Genomic DNA, 18049 nt, shown 5'->3' on the forward strand with positions numbered 1-18049 from the left:
GCAGAAAAAAAAAAATCACAAAAGTTCACCAAATTCCACTGGGTTCTTCTTCATAGTATCTCTTCTATGAATCCCCTCCTGTACTTAGCATCTACTCCCAATAGTACCCTGGACTGATTAGTAGAGGCAGATCTATACAGAAGCCATTCCCATGACCTGAGAGGACCAAGCCTCCTAAAGCACAACCTTTACCATGTTACTTCTTAACTCAAAAAATGCATTCTCTACCACTAAAGGAAAATATCTGTGATGGTTAATTTTATGAGTCAATTTCACTGGGCCACAGGATGCCCAGGTATTTGGTTCAACATTATTTCTAGGTGTGTCTGTGAGTGTTTCTGGAAGAGATTAGCATTTGAATTGGTGAACTGAGTAAAGCAGATGGCCCTCCCCAGTGTGCGTGGGCATCATCCAATCCGTTGAGGGCCTGAATAGAACAAAAAGGTGAAGGAAGGTTGAATTCACTCTCTGCCTGCCTGACTGAGCTGGGACACTGATCCGCCCTCGACACTCCTGATTCTCAGGCCTTCAGTCTCAGACTGGAATCTACACCATGGCTCTCTGGCCTTCAAACTACACTGTTGGCCTTCCTGGGACTCCAGCTTGCCGATGGAAGATAGTGGGACTCTTAGCCTCCACAATCCCATGAGCCAATTCCTTAAAATAAATCTTATTCCTATCGATTCTGTTTCTCTGGAAAACTCTTTTACTCAATGTCTAAGCAGTATCCTGGCCATTGGAGTGTCTCCAACAGTAGGCTTCAAATTCCCTCTCTAACTTTTTATTTCTGATTACTGCCCCTTTACTTGGTTACTCCCCTCAGGCCAAGTTAACACACTCACTATCCTCAGAATATTCCATAAGCTTTCCAAACTCTGAAATGAAAACAAGTAACACCAAACCCTTACTTGTAAAGCAGTTAACATATTCAGAATTTCACAAATCTATTCCTAATGATGACTTTTTAAGAAGTAGATACATTTCTCATGAAAGGGAATTCCAGAGAATTAACATTATAAACGCTGTAATTTATTTTCACAAAAGACACCCAAATAAGACACCCAAATAAGACACTTAAATATATTCTTTCTTGAAAAGGGAACCCTCCTACACTGTGGGTGGGAATGTAAATTGGTGCAGCCACTATGGAAAACAGTATGGAGGTTCCTTAAAAAACTAAAGATAGAGCTACCATATGATCCAGCAATCCTACTCCTGGGTGTATATCCAGAAAAAAACCATAATTTGAAAAGATACATGCATCCCAATGTTCACAGCAGCACTATTTACAATAGTCAAGACATGGAAGCAACCTTAAGTGTCCATCGACAGATGAATGGATAAAGAAGGTAAAGTACACACACACACACACACACACAGGAATACTATTCAGTCATTAAAAAAGAATGAAATAATGCCATTTACAGCAACATGGATGCAACTAGAAATCATACTAAGCGAAGTAAGTCAGAAAGAGACAAATACTATATGATATCACTTATATGTGGAATCTAAAATATGACACAAATGAACTTATCTATCAAACAAACAGACTCACAGACATAGAGAACAAACTTGTGGTTGCCAAGGGGGAGGGCAGTGGGGGAGGATGGATTGGGAGTTTGAGATAAGCAGATGCAAACTATTATATATAGAATGGATAGACAATAAGGTCCTACTGTGTAGCACAGGGAACTATATTCAGTATCCTGTAATAAATCATCATGGAAAAGAATATAAAAAAGAATGTGTATACATATAACTGAATCACTTTGCTGCACAGCAGAAATTAACATTGTAAATCAACTATACTTCAGTAAAATAAATTTTAAAATATATTCCTCCTCTTTGATCTAGTAATTCCATTTCTAATTATAATGCTGAAATAATCATAGATCTTCAACACTTTTGTATAAGAATACTCACTGAAACATACATTCTCAGAATTATATAAATATGGGAAATGTTAAATTACCTTAGAGTCATATTATAGACAATGCAGCTATTAAAAGTACTTTCTTGAAGGTTAAAGACATGGGAAATATTTATGGTGTAATATTAGGCTAAAAGAATTAGAATAAAATATATGTAGCACAATCCCAATTTTGTAAACCGTCCCCCATGGGTTTACCCCTACCACAATATGCACATGACTTGAAGGAATACATCCCAGCGTGATAAATAACTATCTCCGGACACTAGCATTTTAACATTCATAAATGTAGTCATTCATAAACAGCAGAGTTCAAAACTCACCTTAATGGACTTTATTCTTGGCTTTCTATTTCATAAATACTGGAAATACAAGTCTCCAACAGAGCAAATGTGCTTCTGAAAAGACCTCCTATTACGAATGCCCTCTGTTGTTGCCACAGCAGGAAGGGTTTTATAGGCTGCTGGCTTTGTGCACAAAAAAGAACACACTTCTCCATTCCTCACAATTCCTTTCCTCCACAGGAAGCTCATCTTCTCTGTTTTCATATCCCCTGTTGTTTTTCCATATTCATTCATGTTTTTCATATCCCATCCTCTCTTAATCCCAAATTGTAACATCTAGGATTAAAAACTAACTGCTTGCTTTCCTTCTTATGGTTTGAAGTTTAATCCTTTCAATTCCACTTACGCCTAAATTATAGAAGCTCTTGCTTTATCAATTCCTGGGGTGACAATGGCTTACACATTGTTTTCCTATGATGTCTGAATTTAATTCCCTGTAGGACTTGAATAAATATTAGTTGAAAACACGCCCACCCCCCAAGTGTCCTAGTCACACCTAAGGGGGAAAAAGTAACATTCTGCATGTTTCTAAATGATGCCTGTGTATTCCCCAGCACAGCTCCTGTTACACTTACCTACTGTAAACTTTAGTTACTAAGTTGTTGATCTGTTTGTCAAGTTTGTATTTTCGGTAATCTTCCAAGCCATCTTTAATTGCAATAATTGTAAGGACAACCACCAGAGGCAGCATCGTAATTTCCTTTTGAAAGGCTTCTACCAAAGGCACCCAGTTCAGGACAACTAGAAACAGGAAATATAAATTGGCGACTCTGCAACCCAAACACACACAAGGAGGTATTAACATATCATGTAAAAGCCTGCAGCGAAAGAGGCAAAAGACCTGACGGTGTTTCCTACAAGTTTCTATCAGCTGATTTTGGATGCTACAAAACAGAGAGAACTAGCAAAATCTAACAAATCTGAATGAACAATTTATTACCCCCCCAGACATCTGGCTTGAGCATACTTTAATAAATGTGAGATATTTATTACATATATTATAGTGAATATTGCAATGTGACAGTCTTGAGTTGTATAACACATAAATATAAAGCACAGTAGGAAGTACTATTTTCAGTTCAAAAAACTTAAGAGGAAATTCAGAGTTAATGTGTTGTAAAAACAAAAAACAAAACAACAACAAAAACCAACTCTCTAACTTTCAGAAGTTAATTTGATTGTCCAAACATAAGATTCAAACAAGGCTCAAAATACTGGGTCAGCCAAAAAGTTCCATAACATCTTATGGAAAAACCCCAACAAACTTTTCTGGCCAGCCCAATAATTAGAAAAGCCCGAGGGTTTGTTTTTCGCTAAGATCAATGTTTCCATTTCTGCTTTTATGCTACTCAGAACCAATTTTTTAAGGAACTTCCTCTATTCCTCTATTTTACATATTCAAATATTTCCCCACTGGACCCTAAGGCAAATTCAGGCGGCCTCTTTCCTTAAAAGAAAGAAACAAAATCTCAATCTTGCATGGTTCCTTGAATTTTTGTCACATACTTTTCCCATAACCAAACTTCTCAGAATAATCTACACATACCCCTCCTTCCTCACCTCTAATTCCTTTTACCCTGAAATTTTTTTCTTAGCCCTTTTTGCTATTTCTGTGGCTTCAATGATTTCCATGTGAACTACATCCAAATCTATAGGGCTAGGCCCTGAACTCTGTTCAAATTCCAGGTTCTAATTCCATCAAGGACACTAGATTGCAAGCTCCCATAGACAGAAATACCCACAGCAGTTAAAGCCATTAATTCAATAAATTCACATATGTACTTTAACCATATCCACTGTTCCATGAATGTATATGGAATGTATATAAAATGAAAAATGAGAATGAATGTACGTGGAATGAATGATAAATGCTGAGAATCTCTATACTGATATTAGCATCTCAAACTCATCATCTACAAAAACAAAATAATCTTCTCGCTGATCTTCTTTTTACCCGTCATTCCTTTTTCTGTTAAACCTCCTGGTCATCACATCTCAACTTGTTCACATCATCTTTTGACTCCTTTCACTTAATTCCCTACATCTAACCCATAGTATCTGTAATAGATTATCCTCCTTTTTATCCCCACATTGTTCTAAGTTCAGGTCTCCATTACAACTCTCCGGGATATATGCAGCATTTTCCTAGATGTTTTCTCCTGCCTTCAATTTGCCTCTAATTGCATTAGTCACAGAGGACTACTTCCCAGGCCTCCAGCAAATCTTCTATGCTACAGCCATTCTGCTTTTACTCATATTCCTTCCTCCATCTGAAATGTGCTTTGCAGACACCTCTGCCTTGAACATCTTAACCTTCATCATTAAGTTCACGTGCCACTTCCCTTCTATTGCTCTGGCTAGTAGTATTATTTCTCTTTTTGAGGTTTCCGTACTAGTTGGTAGCACCTTATAACCCTCATCCCATCCACTACGCCTTTTCAAACATCTTGTTTCCCTTGCTAAATATAAAACTGTAAGGAAAGAAGCACCATTTAGCCTTGCATTCCCTTCAATACCTAACCTGATCGGAGGGCTTCCATAAATACGTATTACTCTGAATTACGTCTTTGTTTCACCTAACCTTACAGCTTACATCTGAATTTGCTTCAGAGCTCTATTTTCTCCTATTATCAAGAAGAAAAAGCTAGAATTAAAATACACCATGGTTTAATGGAAAAAACACCAAAGCAAGAGTGAGAAGACTCAAGGCTATAGTCCCTCGTCTGCTTTCGGCATCACACTGGCTAAACCACTGTGCCAAACTTAGTTTCCTAATCTGTAATAGGAAGGTAACAATATTGTCTCTTGTCATGAGAAAGCATCTTATTAATTATAAAGTGTTATGTGAATGTAAGAGGTCATCGTTCCACAACAGACTACCAGAATTGTCAAAGATAATGTCACAAGCCTTAGGCTTAGGTAACAACGTTATGAAAATGAAAAATCTTATATATCAATTAGAATGACCAAGAACATTCTAAGATTATTTTCCCAAAAAATAAAAGTACCTGTGAAATTGTTCAAATAAATTTCTTGGCACAAAATTCAACAGCGTGTACTTCGTTGTCCGTATTCTGTTATTCACGTAGGTTGCAGAAAACTTTTCGTACTCGTCCTTGAAGGGCTGGAGGTGGGGAACAACCACCCGGTGCTTTCCTGCCAGTCTGGGGGTCTGGGAGGACTTGCCCCTGAAGGCAAGTAAAGAGGAATAGCTGTATGGCCTCTCATGATCGTCCCTGTTTTCACCGCCAGTCGGCCGCTGCCAGTGATATCTGGCCCATTGAAGAGGCTCAGTCATGTCCAAATGCGGTGAGATCCAGGTTGTGTAGGTAATCTGGCAAAACAAACAAAGAAAAACCCACTAAAATACTTCTCATAAGCTTCTGGAAAGTCTTAAAGAATAGTCATAATAGTAAAATTAAATTTTTTTCTATATTAAATAAACGAATGACTCAATGGCTCAAGGTATCAATGTGAGAGTAAAGCGAGTCACTGGAACTCCGTTTTAACCAGATCTTTATGAAATAGAGCATACACCTTCTGCCTCATGGGCTGATCACCTGAGCAACAAGAGACAGCCCCTAAAAGGCTACTCCACAACTTGAGGCAAATAATTTGGGCTTACTACGTACAAGTCTCTTAACTTATCATCAGTTTTCTCATCCATGAAATGGGACTGCCACACATGTCAAGAAATTGTTGTGAGGATTAAGGGAGTAACATGTAAATCACCTAGCATAAACCCTGATACAGAGTAAGCAGTCAGTAAAAACCATTCTGTGCAGGTAACAAAAATGGCCACAAATGCTTTCCATCCCTGTATGCACATCCTTTCACCCATCAAGTAGTGAAGTCTTTCTCTACCCATTGCAGCTACGCTTGCCCATGTGCCTTGCTTTCGCTAATGAAACTCTAGTAAACCTGATACAAGCAGAGGCTTGAAAAATGCTTGCTCACGGGACTTCCTTGACTCCATTTTCCCCACTACCACATGCCTGAGTCTAGGCCAGTCTCCTAGATGATGAGTACTCCTCACCCACTTAGCAACTATTGCTCCTGTCAACATATGAATGAGGCCACTGACTGCCAACACGTGAGTGTGCCCAGAGGACACAATCTAGCACCGAGATGAGCTGTCCCAACTGAGCACAACCCCAACCGCCAACCCACCAAACCGTGAGTCAATAGAAGTTACACCACCATGTTTTGGGGGTGGTGTGATAGAAAACAAACCTAATTCCTATCTAATCTCTTCCTTATTTTCCTCATTTTCAAGTGCTTATTATTTTCCGAGAAATTCAGCCCTGACTAGAACGTATGCCCATTAATTTAAAAAAGGAAGAAAAAAAAAAAGCTAACATTTATTAAGAGCACACTCTACTCCAAACACTTTGCAAAGCATTTTACGTGCCTTATCATATCTAGTATTTACATCAACCTTATGACAAAGTCATGATTTCCATTTTACGAAAGAGGAAACAGGCTTAGAGAAGTTTAGTGACAACGTACTGAAATTCACATGATTAGTAAGTAGGCAAGGCTGACTCAAATCAAATCTTTCCAACTCAGCTGCCGCTTTTAGCTGTTAATGTGCTTCATTTCACTTTGTATCCAGAGTAGCTGGCACTTAGCAGATGCCCAAAGTTCATGCAGCAGGCTATGAGCGTTGAGCATGTCAGCAAGTGTGCGGAGGCAAGGTCTGGAGGCCTTAACTTTCTATCCTTGCTTTATCAATGTCATTGCATTTAGTTGATCGTTTTAGGTTGGAGTGCACCTCCGGAGATTTTTAGTAAATCTGTGGGTGCGTCCTGATAATATGAACTGGTAACAAAACTCCCCAGATGAATCTGATTCAGGCGGTCCATGACCGCATTTGCAGAAAAACTAGGTTATGTGCTAGAAACTCCACTGGCTAGGGACACAGAGATGATTAAGACCTGGATCCTCATCTCTAGGATCTCAGGGTCTAGGTGAGATATAAATGCAATCCCAAGTGCAAAATAGTGTTCAAGGCACTGAAATAGCCTGGGCAAATTATTTAAGCTTGCTTCCTTCCTAAGCTTCATTTTAAGTTTATAACACGTCTATTGATTATTTTCTCTAAAGTGTTATACTAATCGGAAATTAACAGTTTCCCCCTAAGGACGTTAAAACTGTATCCAGCATTCATGGATCTGAAATCATAAATCATTACCTAGCAGCATTGAAAGATTTGGTCCTATTCTAGTAATTCTAGTGAATCACTATTTTTAATAACCCATTCTAGCTAATACACTTGTTTACTCTATACTGGTCTTTAAGCAATTCCAGGGATTACAGTTATATAGCATCACTTTATCACTGTATTTACGGAAAATAAGTTGAATCACAATCTCACAAGAAGTCATCAGATCTTTAAAATTTATATGATCTAAAGCAAACAGGCAGAAAGTCACTTTTAATGGGAAGAATACACTGGCCTCCAAAGGTGTGTATTTGTGCCTGGATCCACAAAACATAGCGTCTACTGTTAGAGAAAATACCCATCAAGTTGGTTTTATCTAGTAATTTTTTACTACATAGTTTTATACTAGTAATGGAAACAATACAAAAAAAGTTCTACCCCCATCAGTTTGCTGCCCTTTGGAGTTTGCTCTCTCAATTATCTGTCCAGAGAGCTAAATCAATGTAAACTGGTCAAAATAATCCTATCTTTTCAATATAATGTTTTAAAAATCTGTCTCTGAAGTAATTTGAAAAGCCTAGTTTTCACTTCGGTATAGTTGACCCTTGAACCACGTAGGGGTTAGGAGTGCCCACCTTCCTCAAAGTAGAAAATCTACCCATAACGTGTACTTGGCCATCCATTTCCACAGTTCCTTAGGCACCCGCAGATTCAACCAACTAGCATTTGGTAGTATCGTGATATTTACTACTGAAAAATACCCAAGTATAAGTGGATCCCTGAAATTCAAACCTGCATTTTTCAAGGGTCAACTGCATATAAGAATAGCTTCTTAACCTATAACTAGTAATGAGAGCTTGGAGTTATTAAAGTAGTTCATAACATATTCAGAAATCTCCCCAGAATAAGGATGTAAGATAGTACTTTATCAATGAATCAATAAATAATGTAAAATACTTAACATAAGCACTAGGGGCTTTTCATGCATTTCCTCCCATCAGGTGGCCATTATGACAAACCTCACAGTTTTTAGAAGGTTGAAATTAGTACAATTTTATATTATTTCTGGAAACTTTAAAAGAGAAGTTTTCATTTGCAATTAAATTTTTATTAAGACAGAGGAGTGTGTATCCCTCTAGGGTCCACAGTCTCACACAACAATCTAGATTCTACTTAGATTTTTAAATTTTGGAATACAATTTCTTCAGAATTCAAACTTAGAAATAATTAAACAAATACAGCAAGTAGGGGGTGTTAACTTCAGGTAATTCATGGTGTATCACCTCTGGCCTGGGGATGGAGAGGGGTCTGTGGACCCCTGAGATAGAGAAGTTGTTAATGTTTTCAAGGGATTGAACAAAAAGGACCAAGTGTGGAGGTAGTTAACATGTGGTAAAAATTCTTTCAAATTTCCAGCTTAGAATTTATACCATCTTAGATCGAGGAGGAACGACCAAGGATCTATAATATTTAGTCACTCTAGCTCAGTGCTTACAAAATTTGTTAACTGCCAGGCCAGTAAGAAATACATTTTATGATGCAACCTGGAACACAGACACACACATACAGCTAAAACAAAGTCGTACAGAACAATTCTTGCCCTTCCTACTTGCCATGCATGCATCTTCTATTCTACTCTATTCTCTTTCTCAGTCTCTCTTTTTTTTTTTTTTTTTTTTTTGCAGTACGCGGGCCTCTCACTGTTGTGGCCTCTCCCGTTGCGGAGCACAGGCTCTGGACACGCAGGCCCAGCAGCCATGGGTCAAGGGCCCAGCCGCTCCGCGGCATGTGGGATCTTCCCGGACCAGGGCACGAACCTGTGTCCCCTGCATCAGCAGGCGGACTCTCAACCACTGCACTACCAGGGAAGCCCAGTCTCTCTCATTTTAACACTGGTTAAGCTGCACTGAATTGGTTTCAAGGTTCACTAATGTGTTGCTCTACATACTTTGGAGAGACACTGATTGCATGTGGAACCACATGGGTTGAAAGCATACATGGAAGTGGACAGAGCCATTTTTAGCCCCTCTGATAGTAGGGAGGCACTGAAAAACAGCAGTTGGACTAGAAGGCTCAGGGGAGGGCAACACTTTTCCCAGTAGCAAGAAGCCAGAAGTAGCCTCTTCATCCTTCCCCATCTACCCCAGCAAACTTAAAAGTATACTGATACTTAGAGAAGGCTTCATTATTAACATTCCACATAAATATTCAGAAAAAATTCTTTAAGATATGAAAGGAAAGCGAATCACAGTAAATCATACCTCATCAAGAATCAGAAAGAATCATGACACTTTAAAGCTTAGACTTTAGAGATTATTTAATCTAGAAGTCACATACCAGTAGCCCTTAAGCAAAATTCTACACCCAATGATGTATTTTGTATCACGGTGTTGCCAAACACATTGTTTTACATTTTTTGAATATAGGACCAACATTTTAAAATGGAGACAAATTTATATAACATACTGATAATTAGCTTCTCTTAAAAAGAAAAAAATACAGAATATTGGGCACATATTTTCACATGGTAACAAATGGTGAAGCTTTTCATCACGGCCCCTGACCCTAACTCTGCATTTTCTGGTTCACCTATTTTAATTGAGTGAATGAGCAGTCTGATCACCACTTTTTGACAAATCAAATTCCTCCTGCTCTATAGACCCAGGTTTGAACATCGGTTGCATCACTTAATAGCTCTGTGGCCTACGTAACTGACCTCCTAGCCTCAACTTGCTAGTGAATAAAATGCGATGCTGTTAAGAGTCATGGGGTACACTGCAGATGAACAATGTTCATTCTTTTCCCCACTCTTCTCCCTGCCTGTTTCTCAGCATAAATAAGTCAAGGTTGGAAACCCCATAAATTGAGCTGAAGTCCGAACTTTCAACACGCTGCTTGCAAATTAAAGTTGTCCAAGTCTAAGTAAATGTTCTATTTATCTGTTGCTACTTGAGAAGTAAGCGACATTCAGTAGGATACAAATAGAAATCCAAACAATCACAGAAGACAGCAAGACATAAACTGACCTTCAGACCACCTGATCTCATCCTCAACCGTTTGCTCTAAAATTCATTCTATGTTTGTGAACAAACTGTATTCCCCTTGTGCGGTGTTTTCCAAGCTCCCCAGACCGACAAGAGTGCCCTGAGGGCCCTGTTAATCACAGTCCCCTAGGCACTTCCCCTGGAGATTATGATTCAGAGGCTACAGAATGGGGCCCACGAATGTGGAATTTAATAAGTACCCGGGTGACTTATCAAGGAGGTTGCAAAGTATAACCTATACCCTGCAGCTGTGCAAATGCTGCCCTCTCTTCCTAGCAGGCTCATCGGTCATATACCCACTCACCACACCAGCCTCTCTTCACCCTCTAGACTGTTTTAGCTTTACCTTAGAGTAGGGGAGATGGAGAAGGATCCACACAGGAGATACAATCGGGCATTCCCTTCTCTGCTACCATAACAGTCCTGTGCACGGCTCAGTCACTGCTCCTGCTACAGTTGGCTGCAGGTAGCTTCATTCTTCAAAGTCAGGGGACACAGCTAAGTCCTGTCCAGACTCCACAGAGTCTAGTGCTTGGCCAAAGTGAGGATGATCAACAAATGACCATCGATCACTGAATTTTATAGAAAAGTAATAGTATGGGAAATGGAAACAAAAACACCCTGTTTCCTCTTTCACGGCTCAGCCTGGCTTTCCTTCCGCAAAAGGAAAAGATGAAAGTTTGAGGCAACAGAAGCCGTCAATTTCAGCTTGTGACTGCATCATTCTACCTTTATTAATAGAAGGAATCTGCTCCTCCAGGCCTGAAAGACTTTTTCAGGAAATCATTCTTTCCTTCTAGATTTGTAAGACCAATAAGCGTGTATTAGTGATTAAGAGCATAGACTCAGGAGCCAGACACGGACATAAATTCCTGGGACCTACACTTGCCACCTAACCTTGATCAAAGGACTGTTGTGAGGATTAAGTGAGTTAATATATGTAAAGCCCTTAGAGCAGGGTGTGAACCAGAGTAGGTGCTAAGTAAACATTAACAACTGTGGTAATAATCTGAGAAATGTTCTCCCAACTACAGTATTTATTCAGAAGTATTAACTGAGAATTGGTATGCACAGTATTGATAGTAATGACTATACCCAGTTACTCAGTTATGTTTAATTTCTTCAAGGGTATGTAACTCACACTCAACCACGTGGTCACACGCAGCTTTAGCAACTTTGCTCTTCATTGAACTGGAGAATCTGCCAGGCGACCAACTAGCTGAGCAGAGCAATACTCTCTCAACTGTTGCCAGGGGTAAACAGAGCAATCTTGTGGACAAAAGCTCCAATAAGCAACTTATTGTGAAGCATTTTTAGGATCTTTCAAGAACATCACTCGTAATTCTAAGATTTAACCCACTCCAGGAAGAGCTGACTTGTCATGGTTTTCTGCTAATAAACCAGATGGTTTCATGCTTTATTTGACCTGATACTCTGCCACTGATTGGAACCCTGCCTTGAGAATTAACACAAAACATATATTTTTAAAATATACCAAGAAGTGCTTAAAGGTCAATTATCACTTGGAACAAGAAAGAATGTTTTAGACCTGGGTATACCACTCCTGAATGAGCTTCTGTCCTTAAAGGGAGGGAGAAGACTATTTCATTCAAAAAAACAAAAAAAAACTATAGTTTACACAGGTTTTATTAGTCTCCATTCCTAACTTCGTTTTTAGTTTGACAGCAAGCTACTACTATGTGAAAATTTGGATTACAACAAACTTGCTGCTGGTTAGTGATGGAAAAATACCATTAAAGATTAACTACATGAAAAGGACTGCATGTTCCTAGGCTCAGCATGGCTACTTGAAGCCTAATATTATCCAGAAATGCAGTGTCCAAAGCCACCTGACTCTGGACACCTTGCTTTAAGTGACATTAACATTTTATCTGGAATTTAGAAGTTAATTAATATGACCACAGATCCTAAAGATCAAGATTCTTAATACGTTTAACACTAGGAGAGAGGGATTGGATATGAGATTAACACAAACCAAAAGCTACGTACACCCAACTTGCAATACTATTTCATAGCAAGGCAACTATGCGGTAGAAGAAAACCATTTTATTGTAATAATCATTTATTACCATCATATAAATATCTGTACTAAAAATACATAACTATAAACTTCTTTATAATTGCCACTTATGAATATTGTTGGGAAAGCTCAATAAAATTTAGCAAATGAAATAAAACTCAAAAGAATGGCTGCTGGTGGTCTGGAAGGGTTGACAGCATCCTCAACTGACAGCCAGCAAGAAAAAAGAGACCTAGGTCCTACAACCACAAGGAACTGAATTCTGCCAGCTACCTGGATAAAGTTGGAAGCGGATTCTTCCCCAGAGTTTTCAGAGGAGAACTCAGTCTGGATGACATCTTAATCTCAGCCTTTGAGAACCTGAGCAAAAAACCTAATCTCACTGTACCTGGACTTCTGACCTACAGAATTATACACTATACACTAAGCTGGAGTTGTTTTAAGCCACTAAATTTCTAATTATTTATAGAAAATTAACGCAGAGGGTCCAAAAGTAGATCCTTGTATGAATAGGAAGGTAATATATGGCATAAGTGGAATTTCAACTCTGGGTAAATGGTAATTTGTTTAATAACTCTGGAATAAATGGTCATCCATCTTGAAAACAAGAAAGCTAAATTCCTACTTTATACATTAAAAGTAGAGCTTTTATTAAAATATTTTAATGACTTTTTTAAATTTAATAACTTAAAAACAAATCTCTAGATAGATTAGAAGCTTTTAAGTTTTTAAAAATTACAGTAAATTTACCAGAAGAAGATTTAGAATAATATTTTATTACTGTTAGCTGGGAAAACCTTTCCTAAGCAAGAGAGAAGTTAGTAAAGACAAATAATTTAACCATTCATTTATCTATCATCTATCATATATAGTAAAAGTCATAAATAAAATCAAGAGACAAGTGCAGCTCATAATGACTGGCAAACTCTTAATATTCCTAGTATCCAAATTAGTTATACAAATTTATATGAAAAACCCAATAAAATTGGGCAAGGAATTTGAATAAGCAATTCTCAGAAGAGGAAATCCAAAGGGCCAATAAATATGAAGAGACAGCCTAGTAGTCACCAGAGGGTTGCAAATTGAAGCTATCATGGATACTGCTTTTATCCATACAATCGATAAATATTAAAACGATTAATTATAGCCAGTGCTGGTGAGGATAGGGAGACTCAAACCCCCTGGCAATGGGAGTGTAGATTGCTGCAATCTTCCTCCTCCTATCACCCCACACCCCAAAATTGACAGTATCTCTCAAAATTTTAAATACATATAACAATTGAGAAAGCAATTCCACTTTGGGGAGTCTTACCTATAAGTATATGTACAAGAATGTATGTTGTTGGGCTTCCCTGGTGGCGCAGTGGTTGAGAGTCCACCTGCCGATGCAGGGGACACGGGTTCGTGCCCCGGTCCGGGAAGATCCCACATGCCGCGGAGCGGCTGGGCCCGTGAGCCATGGCCACTGAGCCTGCGCGTCTGGAGCCTGTGCTCCGCAGCGGGAGAGGCCACAACGGTGAGAGGCCCGCGTAACCGCAAAAAAAAAAAAAAAAGTGTATGTTGTAGTTGGGGTTTTTTGGCAGTAACAATAACCTGGAAATATCATGAAAGTCAACTGGAGAACAACTGACTAAATCATAACATATCCACATTATAGGATATTATGCATATATTAAAAATAACCTTTCTCTAACCTTTGACCTGGACTGATGACTATTATGTATTGAAGCAAAAAAGAAAAAAAAAAAAAAGAAAATGACAGAGAAATATAAATGTAACAATCCAAAATTTGTAAAACCAAATGAGGAACAAACCAAAATGACCAACCTGGGTTCAAAGAATGGTGAGAAGGAGAACTTGGACACAGTTTAAATTTCACTTCGGTTTACTACCTAATCAGTAAACAGGATCTGCAAAGATCAGGGATACACACGAGTGGGTGTAGCTCCCATCACCTGCCTAGTTCCTCAGGAAGCTATGACTATTTAGTAGTTTTGTCCACTGTGGGAAATGAGGGTCACAAGATCCTGGAACACAAGCCCACTGCCTTTTCAAATTCTTAGGCTGTAAGAGGGTCACATTAGCACAGAAGGGTCTACTGATTAGCAACCAAGGACTATCTTCCTTCACCACAGATTCATAGGTCTAGGTTCCATTTCTTACTGCATTGTTGAATCTACAGTTGGCCTGGCCTTGGCTTACTTCACTTGATAACACAAACTGCCTGGATGTGTGTATGTTTATATACATTTGCAAGGACATGAATAAAAGTATAGAATAATTCACAGGAGGCTGTAAAAATTGGTTATCTCAAGGAGGCAATAAAAAGGGAATAAATAGAAAGAGATTGTTAACTTTTCTTTCTTTTCTTTGTTACATTGAAAGTGTATTGATTTATAATGTTTTAAAATTAAAGTGTTTGAAGGAAGAAGTGGTAACTAATTGCTGTGAAACAGTCTAATGCTGCCGTTAGCATTAGGTCTGCATGCTGCTACACGATCCAATATTTCTTTCACTCGGAGAAGTTGATAAAAACAAAGTTCTGAAATCTACAAGCTATCAATTTTAACCATAAAATCAATTAAGTTCAAAAGTAAGTATAAACCAAGAATTGCTTAGAGAATAAATGCTAACATCTCTATAATGATTATTACTGCTTATGAAATACATTTCACATATTTAAATCAAATTTCACAGCTTGGTGTAGAGTTTCATTTCCATTTTTCAGAGGAAGAAACAAAAGGTCAGGGAAGGTTTTAGAACTCAAGGCACACAATTTTTTACTCCAAAAGCATGCCTTTCCAACTCTACAGTCCTATTTATATATAAAATTAAAAATAATGAAATATAATCATTTTAAGCTAAATTATATCTAACTAGGGTCTTCATTATTTTTTCTAGATGATATTAAAAACAAGTCATTCAATAAGAGTGTACCTAAAATAACATACCATACTATGTTCCTTCTTGTACACCAACGTACTTGAAAGCAGACAGTTCTCAAAAACCCTGTTTCCCTTAATGAATGTTTAATGAAGCTTGTAGCAGGGCAGATTACCAAAGGTAAATACAGGATAATGAATTCCCATGGGCCCAGCTAGTACTTTCAAATTTCCGAGGTCATCACCAGCCAACAAACAACTTGGAATATATACATGATCTCACTCATCTTACAAAGAAAAACATTCTTGTGCACAGTCATTTCGAGATGCTCTGCTTGTGGCTATCAAACTCCAGCATGCATCAGAATATCCTAGGCCACACCCTTGTGTCTCTGATTCAGCAGGTCTGGGGTGGGGCTCAAGAATCAACACATTTAACAAGTTTCCAGGTAGTGCCAGCGTGCTGGTCCTGGGACCCACTTGGAGAACAACTGCTTTGTGTTAAATAACCTTATTTCAAAATGTAAAGTTGTAATTAAGAGTGACCAGTTTATTAGATATCACTCCTAGTTTGGGGAAGCCCATCACCTTTCAGAGTGTAGACTAAGGTTATGTACCAATGACTTGACAGCTGATACAAGCAGACCCTCTCGTCTGAGGTTAGAATTAACTAAAATAATGAAGGTCTAGTTTACATAAAAAATCCCCAGAGGTTGGTGACAGGCCTTCAGGATTGATTCTTTCTGCAGATTTAATACAGTTACAATTTGTTTCAACCAACATTTCCAAAAACTTGGCAAGGTAGGACAATGGGTCCAGGTCTTGACAGGTTATCCTCTCAACCAAGATGAGAAAACACTAACACAATATCAAAGTTCTCATGTGCTCCAAACCTTGGAAGAAAGAGAAGTTACCTATCAGGGTCAATAAAAAATAGAGAAATTTTATAGCTATAGGTCTCTGAGAATAAGACAGGAACTGTTTTGCAGTAGACTCAAGGTATGAGAGTCTCCTTGACCTGTATGTCACAGGTAACCCTCCCTCTGAGCCCTGACAAAACTTGGGCTGGTTCCAAACTGAGTCATCTCTGACTTGTCCAACTCTCTCTATACGTGGCTTATTACCTCAAGGAGACCAATTCCTTATCTGACGGGTAATAACGATGGCAGCGAGATCATCTGATGTCTTTGTTGGTTTCTCTGTTGCATCATGTGTCAGGGTCACATGTTGGCTCCCTTAGTAATGACTGTCCTGCCATCTACAAAAGGAGAAAGTGTTTTTCTTCACCCCATGTAATCTTTGAAAACGAAGATAAATATGAACCATTGTAGATGTATCTAACACAGGCTTTGGTGATTACAAGGGTCAATTTATTTAGTGGAAAAAGTGTGGCTCTTGAATAACAAAGTTATATAATCCTCAGGGTTATTCATTAGGTGGAAGGAATCAGATTTGCCAAATAAAGTCATCTTGGAGTTCTGCATGCTATTTAATATTTCCTGTTAATTGAACTTCTTGAACTAACTCTCCAGTAGAAGTACATACTCTATATTTTAGAAATAAACAAAAGGCCAGGCTAGGGTAATACATCACCAAAAACATTGAACTAAAGTAATTTTTTTTTTTTTTGCGGTACGCGGGCCTCTTACTGTTGTGGCCTCTCCCGTTGTGGAGCACAGGCTCCGGACGCGCAGGCTCAGCGGCCATGGCTCACGGGCCCAGCCGCTCCGCGGCATGTGGGATCTTCCCGGACCGGGGCACGAACCCGTGTCCCCTGCATCGGCAGGCGGACTCTCAACCACTGCGCCACCAGGGAAGCCCTAAAGTAATTACTTTTGATAATTGGTTATTATTATCATGAAAGGAAGTGCTATACAGGTATATAAGAAGCTAAGTCATAGCATCTTTCACTTTGACCACTAAGAAATCTTTGTGACAGTTTTGTCATTTTTAGGATGCTAAAGAGGAAAAAGTCAACTCTACTCAAGCACATAACCCTTTTAGAATAGAGTGCTTAAACCAAGCTCACTCAGTCCCAATTCATTCAACAACCATGACCTGAAAAATAGACACTATGGCTGACAGTGGCGAGACAGAAACAAAAGATACTGTTCTACATCAGAGAAGCATCCTCTAACTCAGACTGAGGGAAAGAACCCTCTACAGCAAGGAGCGACAGGCTTCTATCAAATTAAAAATTTCAAATACAACATGTTTATTTTGAAAGAAGGCAGAACTATAAAATATAACTGGGATATATAGATGCATTGTCTTATTCTGGAAAAAGTTGCCCATTCTTAGTGTTCCCAAACTTAAATATAAAGAGTTTCTTCAGTTCTCTCCTGTGAGAATAAAGTCTACACACACACACACACAAAATCTCCCAACTAGACACTGAAAGATTTACCTCACTTCTTCAATACACCTCAGCTTTCTTGAAGGGACCACACATCTAAATGAGTTACCTTTCACTGCTGCGTTGGCTCCAAATTGAATTAAGCTAGCAAAAAGACAGAGAAAATGTTGCAATTATATGTGTGTATCTCTGTTATTGGGAACTAAAAAAAATCTCACCCGTACTCATAATGAGGTCCCACTCTGCCTTAGTCTATTTTTTTAATTTAATTTTATTTATTTTTTT

General features: G+C 38.6%; 1 protein-coding gene across 1 annotated transcript in view; it reads right to left on the bottom strand.

Moving 5' to 3' along the window:
• Positions 1 to 18049, bottom strand: part of ATP10D (ATPase phospholipid transporting 10D (putative)) — a 120512-nt gene that overhangs the window by 74127 nt on the left and 28336 nt on the right. Inside the window, 2 exon segments of the mRNA XM_060148233.1 lie at positions 2853 to 3047; positions 5286 to 5611. Of these exon segments, the coding sequence (XP_060004216.1) occupies positions 2853 to 3047; positions 5286 to 5575 (485 nt within the window). The 5' untranslated portion in view covers positions 5576 to 5611.

Source organism: Lagenorhynchus albirostris, chromosome 4, assembly GCF_949774975.1.
Source record: "Lagenorhynchus albirostris chromosome 4, mLagAlb1.1, whole genome shotgun sequence".
NCBI lineage: Eukaryota > Metazoa > Chordata > Mammalia > Artiodactyla > Delphinidae > Lagenorhynchus > Lagenorhynchus albirostris.